At 43.0% G+C, this 12,332-nt stretch overlaps 1 protein-coding gene across 1 annotated transcript in view; it reads left to right on the top strand.

Annotated features, from left to right (window-relative positions):
• The window catches only part of ACTL6A (actin like 6A), a 31,703-nt gene continuing 19,371 nt past the window's right edge, over positions 1 to 12,332 (top strand). Inside the window, exon 1 of the mRNA XM_006054297.4 lies at positions 1 to 192. Within this exon, the coding sequence (XP_006054359.1) occupies positions 168 to 192 (25 nt within the window). The 5' untranslated portion in view covers positions 1 to 167. The remainder of the gene's footprint in view (positions 193 to 12,332) is intronic.

Below are 12,332 nucleotides of genomic sequence, written 5' to 3'. Positions count from 1 at the left end.
GTGTGACTGCGCTCCGGGTGTGTGTGGCCGCCGCTTTGTTGCCTGAGGGGGGTGGTGGTGGAAGTTAAGGGAGTCGGGGGCTAGCACTTCTGCAGACCCGCAGTCGCAGCCGTTGCAGTCACTTCGCCAGGTGGCCTTTACGAGTAGAAGTCTCGTCGACAGCAACCATGAGCGGCGGGGTATACGGGGGAGGTGAGTGCGGTCGGTCGGGAGAGCGCGCCTTTTTAGCTTGTGGGGTTTGTAACCGCCGCCCCCAGCCCTCCCCTTCCCGGCGGCCCTTCCGGTCTCCCCCTGGGGACCCCGGCCTCCCCGCCCTATCCCCGCCCCGCGCTCTGCCCGCCTCCGGAGCCCACCCGGCTCGGCGATGGCTACCGGCGCCTGGAGTCGCCGCCCCCTACGGCCCCTTCCAGCCTCGGGCCGCGGAGGAGCCGGCTTTTGGGGCTGCGCGCGGTCCCGGGCTGGCGGGGCAGCGGGCCCGGTGAGCCGCGGCTGGAGTGACTGGCCTCGGGGTCACCTCTCTCCCAGCCGGCTCTGTCGCGGTGTGCGCGTCCGTTTAAAGTTGGGAGGTCCCAGCAGTTCGTCGGCGTGGCTGGAGGGTTTCCGCGGCGTCTCGGAGGTGGCACAGCGAGCCGCGAGGAGTGGAACTGATTGGAGGAGTCGTGGCCACTCAGGACACAGCCTCCTTCTCTATCCGCGCTCACGCAGCCTCACGCCTTTCAATAACTTCTCCCTATTTGTTGACTGTGGATGATCCGGAGTTATTTGTGGGCGACTCTGCTCCGGCATAATTTAGGAACATATGCAATTTAAGGTTGCTTAAAGATGGGTGGGATCCGGTGTAGTGAAAGATTATCACGGGCCTGGGTTGTAATATCAGCCTCACCACTTAGTAAGCTCATTGGCCTTCGGCAAGTTACTTGACTTCTGCCAACTTCAGGTTCGTCGTTTGTAGAATGATAATTCCTACCCATTGGGGTGGTTATGACGATTCAACGGGGGTAATGCTACACTTATTTCTAAAAGTATGATCCAAGGAGCAGCAGCCGCAGCAGCACCTGCAAGCTCTTTAGAAATGTAAAATCTCAAGCACCACTCTGCTGCTGCTGCTGCTGCTGCTGCTGCTGCTAAGTCGCTTCAGTCGCGTCCTACTCTGTGCGACCCCATAGATGGCAGCCCACCAGGCTCCCTCGTCCCTGGGATTCTCCAGGCAAGAACACTGGAGTGCAAGCCCCACTCTAAATCTACCGAATTGGAGCCTCCGTTTTTTCGAGATGCCTAGATGAAGCATTGATGTATATGATTCATGTTTTGTGTTTGATGAATTAGAGAAGAATGAAACCTAAAGTCGTGCTTTTGTTATTGTGTTTAGTAAGGATACTGTTTTCTGAACGGATGGAATATTATAGATAGGAGATGAAAATAAACTTTTCAAAGTTTTTAGTAGTTTTGAAGTGAAGCTTGAGTTTCTGCTCAGGTGACACGCTGGCCCTCACCCTCTCCTTCATATATGTTTTTGGTTTTGATTTCTGAAGTGTGAGAATCAGCTTTTCATTTTTACTTTGGAGAAAGCCTAGTGGATCTTCATGATTTACTTTTTCCCCATCTGAAGATGTAATTCTGACAAAAAAGCTGAGTATACGTGCTCATGGAGGCTGCAGACTCTGTTTTTTGTTTTGTTTTGTTTTTGGCCTCACCATGCAGCCTGTGGGATCTTAGTTCCCAGATCAGGGACAGAACCAAGTCCCTGCATGGGAACCACAGAGTCTTAATTACTGGACCACTAGGGAAGTCCCTTGGAGAAGGCAATGGCATCCCACTCCCGCACTCTTGCCTGGGAAATCCCATGGACGGAGGAGCCTGGTAGGCTACAGTCCATGGGGTCGCTAAGAGTCAGACACGATGCGCGACTTCACTTTCAGTTTTCACTTTCATGCATTGGAGAAGGAAATGGCAACCCACTCCAGTGTTCCTGCCTGGAGAACCCCAGGGATGGCGGAGCCTGGTGGGCTTCCGTCTATGGGGTCGCACAGAGTCGGACACGACTAATGTGACTTAGCAGCAGCAGCAGGGAAGACCCTGCTGATTGTTTTGACTCTCAGGTTCACTCATCCAAGGACTTAAAGGTTGTCCACTGAGTATTCCCTTACAAGGCATTGTTTAATGTGACTAAGGTAGAAATGGATACTAATAATTCCAACAGTTAACATTTATTGAGTGCATCCTGTGTACCAGGAACTGTTCTTCATGACAGAGGCTTGTAATGCATTGTATTTAATACATGCATTGTCAGTAAATCCACAACAGACATGGGAGGTGGTTCTACTTTTCCCCATATTATTAAAGAAGAAAATAAGACATAGAAAAGATTAACCAGCTTAGAGTTACATAGATCAGATCAGATCAGTTGCCCATTCGTGTCCGACTCTTTGCGACCCCATGAATCGCAGCACGCCAGGCCTCCCTGTCCATCACCAACTCCCGGAGTCCACTGAGACTCACGTCCATCGAGTCAGTGATGCCATCCAGCCATCTCATCCTCTGTCGTCCCCTTCTCCTCCTGCCCCCAATCCCTCCCAGCATCAGGGTCTTTTCCAATGAGTCAACTCTTCGCATGAGGTGGCCAAAGTACTGGAGTTTCAGCTTAAGTATCATTCCTTCCAAAGAAATCCGAGGGCTGATCTCCTTCAGAATGGACTGGTTGGATCTCCTTGCAGTCCAAGGGACTCTCAAGAGTCTTCTCCAACACCACAGTTCAAAAGCATCAGTTCTTCGGCACTCAGCCTTCTTCATGGTCAACTCTCACATCCATACATGACAATTGGAAAAACCATAGCCTTGACTAGACGAACCTTTGTTGGCAAAGTAATGTCTCTGCTTTTGAATATGCTGTCTAGGTTGGTCATAACTTTCCTTCCAAGGAGTAAGCGTCTTTTAATTTCATGGCTGCAGTCACCATCTGTAGTGATTTTGGAGCCCAGAAAAATAAAGTCTGACACTGTTTCCACTGTTTCCCCATCTATTTCCCATGAAGTGGTGGGACCGGATGCCATGATCTTTGTTTTCTGAATGTTGAGCTTTAAGCCAACTTTTTCACTCTCCACTTTCACTTTCATCAAGAGGCTTTTGAGTTCCTCTTCACTTTCTGCCATAAGGGTGGTGTCATCTGCATATCTGAGGTTATTGTTATTTCTCTCGGCAATCTGGATTCCAGCTTGTGTTTCTTCCAGTCCAGCGTTTCTCATGATGTACTCTGCATAGAAGTTAAATAAACAGGGTGACAATATACAGCCTTGACGTACTCCTTTTCCTATTTGGAACCAGTCTGTTGTTCCATGTCCAGTTCTAACTGTTGCCTCCTGACCTGCATACAAATTTCTCAAGAGGCAGGTCAGGTGGTCTGGTATTCCCATCTCTTTCAGAATTTTCCACAGTTTATTGTGATGCACACAGTCAAAGGCTTTGGCATAGTCAATAAAGCAGAAATAGATGTTTTTCTGGAACTCTCTTGCTTTTTCCATGATCCAGTGGACGTTGGCAATTTGATCTCTGGTTCCTCTGCCTTTTCTAAAACCAGCTTGAACATCAGGAAGTTCACGGTTCACGTATTGCTGAAGCCTGGCTTGGAGAATTTTGAGCGTTACTTTACTAGTGTGTGAGATGAGTGCAATTGTGCGGTAGTTTGAGCATTCTTTGGCATTGCCTTTCTTTGGGATTGGAATGAAAACTGACCTTTTCCAGTCCTGTGGCCACTGCTGAGTTTTCCAAATTTGCTGGCATGTTGAGTGCAGCACTTTCACAGCATCATTAACTTTTTAGCAAGTGGGCAGCAGGAACTTCTGGGATAAAGAAAAGGCATTTCAGTAAAACCTTTTCTCATTAAAAAAATTTTAAGTCATTTTTCAAGTATATAACCATAGCATATTCATGTAAGATTTAGATATTCAGAATGAACGTCCCTTTGTTCATGTAGAGGAGTATATCTTAAAGCCTGTTTCACATATAAAGTATTTAAAACTGACAAAAATAAGTGTATGATTTTGTGTTTGAGCTACTACTGTATGACCAGTATTTATAGTGGGTCACATTTTCCAAACGGTTTACTGTGAAAGGCAACGAAACCTCCCACCCACATTTTGTGTGTAATTAACTTAGTAAACTGTATTTTTAACTTAAACTTGCTTATAAAATCAATGTTTGTAGTTTAATTTTTAAAATTGGTAGCTCTCTTATTCCAATGTTTATTTCTGATCAGATCTAACACTCAGCTTTAGATGTAATGCACAGTTCATCCAGATTTTCATACTTTCCATAATTGGTTTCTGGGCCTACTCGTTGCTCCTGTGTCTGTCTTACATGGTACTCCTCTGCTTCAGTCTCCTTTCCTTGACAGAAATAAACAGGTATACTACAGGTCCATCTTTGATACTTCATTACTTTATCACTCCACCGCCCCCCTCCCCATCTCTAATCTTAAAAATTTCTCAAAATCATCTTCCCTGTGAATTGGGCACCCTTGTCCAAACAAAAAAGTAAAACAACTTTCTCACCTCCTCACAGTCATTAGCTTCCAGTATCGTGTTGAAATGTTTTTAAAACCAGGTTAGAAAATGGCCCTCATTGCTCCATGTTTTCTCAGAAATATCACTTCACCCCTAAACTTGGAAGCCATTTACTCAGGAGTAAAACGTGTGTATGCTCAGTCGTGTCCAATTCTTTGTGACTCCATGGACTGTAGCCCACCAGGTTTCTCTGTCCATGGGATTTTTCCAGGCAAGAGTACTGGAATGGGTTGCCATTTCCTTCTCTAGGGGATCTTCCCGACCCAAGGATCAAACCCAAGTCTTCTGCATTGGCAGGCAGATTCTTTACCACTGAACCATGAAGGAAGCCTTAGTTTTTAACAGAATAGACCTATACAGGATTACAGAATAGACATAACTGATAGACTTAATAGAACTACAGGAAATAGACTTACCTCTCATCCTTAAAAAAAGGAAAATGAACATATGGAAAATTTCCAAGAATCAAGAGAGTCTTCCTCAAATTAAAATTCTACCATGTCCAGTTTACCACACTAATTCAGTTAAGTTCAGTTGCTCAGTCGTGTCCTACTCTTTGCGACCCCATGGAATGCAGCACACCAGGCTTCCCTATCCATCACCAACTTCCGGAGCTTGCTCAAACTCATGTCCATCAAGTCAGTGATGCCATCTGATCATCTCATCCTCTGTCGTCCCCTTCTCCTCCTTCCTTTGATCTTTCCCAGCATCAGGGTCTTTTCCAATGAGTCAGTTCTTAGCATCAGGTGGTCAAAGTATTGGAGTTTCAGCTTCAGCATCAGTCCTTCCAGTGAACATTCAGGACAGATTTCCTTTAGGATGGACTGGTTGGATCTCCTTTTAGTCCAAGGGACTCTCAAAAGTCTTCTCTAACACCTCAGTTCAAAAGCATCAGTTCTTTGGCACTCAGCCTTCTTTATAGTTCAGCTCTCACATCCATGGAAGTGATGTGAAAAACCATACTTTGTTGGCAAAATAATGTCTCTGCTTTTTAATATGCTGTCTAGGTTGGTCATAACTTTTCTTCCAAGGAGTAAGCATCTTTTAATTTCATGGCTACAGTCACTATCTGCAGTGATTTTGGAGCCAAAAAAAAGAAAAAGTGTGTCACTGTTTCCACTGTTTCTCCATGTATTTGCCATGAAGTGATGGGACCAGATGCCATGATCTTAGTTTTCTGAATGTTGAGTTTTAAGCCAACTTTTTCACTCTCCTCTTTCACTTTCAAGAGTCTCTTTAGTTTTTCACTTTCTGCCATAAGGGTGGTGTCATCTGCATATCTGAGGTTATTGATATTTCTGCCTGGAATCTTGATTCTAGCTTGTGCTTCATCCAGCCCAGCATTTCTCATTATGTACTCTGCATATAAGTTAAATAAGCAGGGTGATAATATACAGCCTTGATGTACTCCTTTCCCTAAACACAGGTATAACTGACTTGTTAGATTTTTCTTTTCACAAAAATTTTTTGAGTGCTTGTTATATGCAGAGTATAGCTTCTGTCTTCAAGAAGCTCGAAGTCTTATAGGTAAGTCAGTCAAATAAACAGACACTGTATTTCATGTAGTTTTAGTTGTACAACCACCCCACCCCGCATACATTTAAAGAGCTGAAGTTGGAATAATATTGGTGGCATGGCAGAGTTTAATTGGCAGCATGTTTTTTTTCTTAGTGGTACGTGAAAAGTCTTTTATTGATGATAAAGGATATTGACTAATTCAGTGGAGTATGTTCAGTAATGACAGTATATAGCAGGTACAAAGATAGCACAGACTAGAAAGTTCTTAATGTGGAGGAGTCAAGGGACCTTACAAGGGAGGTTATGAGGATGATGAAAGAGGAATAGAGAGGGACAGCATATGAGGAGTAAATGGTGTGTTTAGAAGACAACATAATCTTCAGTAATGCAGGTGTATGAAGTGGGAGGAGAGACTGCTGCCAGATTATGCTAGGTCTTGTATATCACTTGGGTGGAATGATTTGAATTTTATCTTGCAGATGATGATAAAGCACTGCATGATTCTCCCCTTTCTTTTCATTGAAGGATTTATGTACCAAAATGTTCAGAGTTACAGTTTTGAAAGGAAAGGTGGAGCCAGAAGGTAAAGAGGGAAGCACAGTACCATAGGGAATTATGGTAATTCCCAGTTGCAATAAGAACTTGACTCAGGCAGTGGCAATGGCATTAAAGAAGAAGGGATTTGAAAAATGGTTAGCAGAAATCATTGGCAGAATTGGATGCTGCTGCTGCTGCTGCTATGTTGCTTCAGTCATGTCTGACTCTGTGTGACCCTATAGATGGCAGCCCACCAGGCTCCCCCGTCCCTGGGATTCTCAAGGCAAGAACACTGGAGTGGGTTGCCATTTCCTTCTCCAATGCGTGAAAGTGAAAAGTGAAAGGGAAGTTGCTCAGTCGTGTCTGACTCTTAGCAACCCCATGGACTACAGCCTACCAGGCTCCTCCGTCCATGGGATTTTCCAGGCAAGAGTACTGGAGTGGGGTGCCATTGCCTTCTCCGGAATTGGATGAGGGATATGAAATAAGAAGGTGTTCAGGAAAGTTGTTGCCTCTAATGACTGGGACCACTAACTGTGATAAGCACTGCTGAGATTAGATTAGGCAGGGTGGGGGAAAGGAGACAATACTTCAGGTATGTTGAATTTGAGGGACCCAAGGGACATCAGGTGGAAGTAATGTACAGTAAGAAGTTTGAGATATGGATTAGGTGAAGGTGTGAGGGCTTGAGGGGTAAATTTGAGATTGGAAGCATCACTAGGTAGAAGTTGAGGCTGTAGGAGTGGAGCAGATTACAAAGGCCGAGTTAGAGGAGGGGCCCCTGATAGGGGGTCCTTGCCCTCCCTAAGGAGTCGATGGATATAACTATCTATATTCATCTTTTTATTTTTTTAATAGTCTATCTGAGAACATTCTAAGAAGACATTCATAAGTGTCCTGAGCTGTGTGTATTAGTTTGCTGCCATAACAAAGAATGAGTGACTTAAACAACAAAAATTAATTTTTTCACAGTTTTTGCGGGTACAATTCTGAGATCAGGTGTTGCCAGGGTTATTTTCCTTGTAGACCTTTTTCCTTGGCTTACAGTGGCCATTCCTGGTGTCTTCACATGGTCTTCCCTCTGTACATACACGTGTCCAGGTTTCTTCTTCTTGTGAGGATATTAGTCATACTGGATTAGAGTCTACCCTAATGATCTCATTTTAACTTAGTCATCTCTTAAATACCTTATCTCCAAACATTCAGTTACTTGGGGTTAAGACTCCAAAATCACTGCAGATGTTTACTGCACCCAAACATTAAAAGATGCTTGCTTCTTCGAAGAAAAGCTGTGACAAACCTAGATAGCATATTAAAAAACAGAGACATCACTTGGCTGACAAAGATCCATATAGTCAAAGCTATGGTTTTTCCAGTAGTCACGTACGGATGTGAGAGTTGGACCTTTAATGAAGAAGACTGAGCGCCGAAGAATTGATGCTTTCATACTGTGGAGTTGAAGACTCTTGAGAGTCCCTTGGACAGCAAGGAGATCAAATCAGTCCATCCTAGAGGAAATCCATCCTGAATGTTCATTGGAAGGGCTGATGCTGAAGCTGAAACTCCAATACTTTGACCACCTGATGTGAAGAGCTGACTCATTGGAAAAGACCTTGATGCTGGGAAAGGTTGAAGGCAGGAGGAGAAGGGGGTGACGGAGGATGAGATGATTGGATGGCATCACCGACTCGAAGGACATGAGTTTGAGCAAACCCTGGGAGGTAGTGAAGGACAAGGAAACCTGGCATGCTGCAGCCCATATGACTGAACAACAGCAGGACTTAAGCATATGAATTTTAGGATGAAACAGCCTCTCTCATTGTCCAAGGGTCCATGACACAGAAGAGGTTAAAAGCCCTGGTGCAAGGTAAAAGGTTGATCCTTGAGAGCAGGAGTAGAAAGTTTTGGTTAACCAAGCGATTAATTCATTTAGTTAGGATATTTCTTTACCCAAGAGTATTCTGGTTAATTACAGTCTTAGAGTTTACCAATTCATGTTCATTGGAATACTGCTTTACCTACTTTATACTTAAGTTTACATGCTGTGGTGAAAATAATTGCAGTGTACTGCTTTTAAGGGCCTTTTCTTTAAGACAAAATAATTTGGATCAGAGATTGTGTAGAGAAAAGTTGATTACTTTGGGAAATGTAACAAATGCAGAAGATTCCTTTCAAATTATAAATAAACATAAGTGCCTCTTCATTTTATTTCAACAAAAATGAGGTTACTGTGCTGTAAAGAAACCATCTCTCAACTGTGATCATTGCAGTGTAATAATCTTTATTTTAAAACTTATTATTTTAGTTTTTGAATAATATTAAAAATAAAATTTATGTAAGTTTGTATGTGATACTTCTGTATTCACTGCTGAGATTAAATAAATGTAATATTTTGTCATATTTGCCTCAGATATTTTATGAAATAAGATGTTGTTGGTATAGATTCCTCCTCTCTGCTTCCTTAGAGGTAACCAGTGAGCTGAAGTTGGGATGTAATATTCCCCAACCCTATACATATTTTTATACTTTCATTAAGTGTGTGTGAATCCATAATGAATTAAATAGTATTAAAATATGTGTGCATAGTAACTAGGTTTTTAAAGTAATTCTTTTGAGATTTATCCATGTTGATACATGCAGATTTGGACTATTCACTTTTAACTGCTGTGTAGCAATAGTAAATATTTCACTGTATGAATAAGCTGTAGTTTACTTCCCTGCTGAGAGACCGTTTAATCTACCTTTTCCTGCAGCAAGCAGTGTGATGATAATTATAACCCAGTACACTTATGTGCTTATCAGGTACCAGGCATTGTCCTAAGTGCTTCCATACTCGAGCATCCACTGAGATAGGAACTGTTAGCGCACATTTTACATATGAGGAAACTGAGGCAGAGAGGTTAGTAAATCACCTGAGGTCACATATATAGCTAGTGAGGGTTCCTGTACATGTCTGCTCGTGATATACATGAGAGGGTTTCTCTAGAGAAGATAATAAGTGTAATTGCTATGTATGCACATTTTCAACTTTAGTAGATATGACTAAATTCCCCAGAGTGTTTGTATCAGTTTACAACTTTTGCTGGCAAATATGTAAGAGCTCCTTTTTTTCTACTTCTTTGACAATACTTGGTCTTACCGGACTTGACCTTGTCAATTTAATCGAGCTAAGCAATATTTATTTTTAATAATTCAGTGAAAAATTCCTTCTTTCAAAAATCAATACCTAGAAAACCCAAGTGCTTTCTTTTAGGAGGTGTGCTGTTTTGAGTGAAGTATTTTTAAAGTATGGCACTTCTCTGGTGGCTTAGTGGTATAGAACCCACCTGCAGTGCAGGAGATTGGATCCCTAGGTGGGGAAGATTCCCTGGAGAAGGAAATGGCAATCTACTCCTGTATTCTGGCCTGGAGAATCCCATAGACAGAGGAGCCTGACAGGTTCCAATCTGTAGGGTTGCAGAGAATCAAACATGACTGAAGTGACTGAGCACGCATATATGCACACACATTTTTAAAGTATAATTAGAGGCTTTTCTCTGAATTTGAATATGAAAAAAAAGACAGTTTTCTCTCTCAGCATTAAACTTTTATCTCCTACAAATCTGTGAAATGTGTAAACTTTGGTACCTTCATTTTCATGGCCCACGTTATACCTTATAACGTTATACCTTACCTCTGGTTCCTTATTTTTCTTGGGGTTTTGCTAAATTTCTTCCCAAATTCCATGAAATATAATGTTGTTTAACGTATGAAAAAAATGGTGTACCTCTGTATACTGGATCTCTCTCCTTGGCCCTTCCAGATCCACTTTACTCCTATGTCCGCCCGCTCTGTCCCTTAAAGGTTGACCCTGGTAGTCTATCTGTGGACTATTAACCTTTGGTTTGGCCCGTGGTACAGAGAGGCCTGGTGGGCTACAGTCCATGGGGTCGCACAGAGGCGGACATGACTGAGCACACACATGGTAACGGGGCTTCCTGCTTTGTGCCTCTTGTCCTAGTTTGATTGTTTACAGCGGCTTCTACCACGTTTAGAAGTAGCTCCGTTTGGATGAGAAATGATATGATCACCCTAGCCAGTGGGGAGAGGTTGGCAGATGTGTTAGGCTGACTCCATCTTCAACTGAAGATCGCAGCTCTTGTCAGGTACGCTCCCAACACAGGTCTCTCTCCCGGTTCTAGTAACAGTTCTTCCCTCGTGATTATTCAGTTCTAAGTGTGGCAACAGATTTCTGTTATCACTCGTCCTAGGATATCATACTGTCCTTTCTGGTTTTCCTGTATTGTTCTTGTATCTTTGTAAGTAGACCCTTTAATAAGTAAACTCTCCTTTAGTTCAGTTCAGTTCAGTTGCTCAGTCATGTCCAACTCTTTGCGACCCCATGAATTGCAGCACGCCAGGCCTCCCTGTCTATCACCAACTCCCAGAGTTCACTCAGACTCACCTCCATCGAGTCGGTGATGCCATCCAGCCATCTCATCCTCTTTCGTCCCCTTTTCCTCCTGCCCCCAATCCCTCCCAGCATCAGAGTCTTTTCCAATGAGTCAACTCTTCACATGAGGTGGCCAAAGTACTGGAGTTGCAGCTTTAGCATCATTCCTTCCAAAAAACACCCAGGGGTGATCTCCTTTAGAATAGACTGGTTGGATCTCCTTGCAATCCAAGGGACTCTCAAGAGTCTTCTCCAACACCACAGTTCAAAAGCATCAATTCTTCAGCACTCAGCTTTCTTCACAGTCCAACTCTCACATCCATACATGACCACTGGAAAAACCATAGCCTTGACTAGATGGGCCTTTGTTGGCAAAGTAATGTCTCTGCTTTTGAATATGCTATCTAGGTTGGTCATAACTTTCCTTCCAGGGAATAAGCATCTTTTAATATCATGGCTGCAATCACCATCTGCAGTGATTTTGGAGCCCAAAAAATAAAGTCTGACACTGTTTCCACTGTTTCCCCATCTATTTCCCATGGAGTGATGGGACTGGATGCCATGATCTTCGTTTTCTGAATGTTGAGCTTTAAGCCAACGTTTTCACTTTCCACTTTCACTTTCATCAAGAGGCTTTTTAGTTCCTCTTCACTTTCTGACATAAGGGCGGTGTCATGTGCATATCTGAGGTTATTGATATTTCTCCCAGCAATCTGGATTCCAGCCTGTGCTTCTTCCAGCCCAGCGTTTCTCATGATGTACTCTGCATATAGGTTAAATAAACAGGGTGACAATATACAACCTTGATGTACTCCTTTTCCTATTTGGAACCAGTCTTTTGTTCCATGTCCAGTTCTAACTGTTGTTTCCTGACCTGCATATTTCCACAGTTTATTGTGATCCACACAGTCAAAGGCTTTGGCATAGTCAGTAAAGCAGAAATAGATGCTTTTCTGGAACTCTCTTGCTTTTTCCATGATCTGGCGGATGTTGGCAATTTGATCTCTGGTTCCTCTGCCTTTTCTAAAACCAGCTTGAACATCTGGAAGTTCACAGTTCACATGTTGCTGAAGCCTGGCTTGGAGAAAAACTCTCCTTAAATTACCTAATTTTAACATATCGTCTCTTTGCTGATTGAACCTCTACTAATATACTATATTTGACTTGCTATATTTTAATTAAATAAATCTTTAAGGCATATTTAAAACTAGGTTCAAAGTAGTAGTAACATGAATATAAGCACATTAAGTACTCTTTAATTTTCATATGGTACTTGTAAGTTGTTA

Source organism: Bubalus bubalis, chromosome 1 (genome assembly GCF_019923935.1).
Source record: "Bubalus bubalis isolate 160015118507 breed Murrah chromosome 1, NDDB_SH_1, whole genome shotgun sequence".
NCBI lineage: Eukaryota > Metazoa > Chordata > Mammalia > Artiodactyla > Bovidae > Bubalus > Bubalus bubalis.
This window is presented reverse-complemented; position numbering and strand designations above follow the sequence as displayed.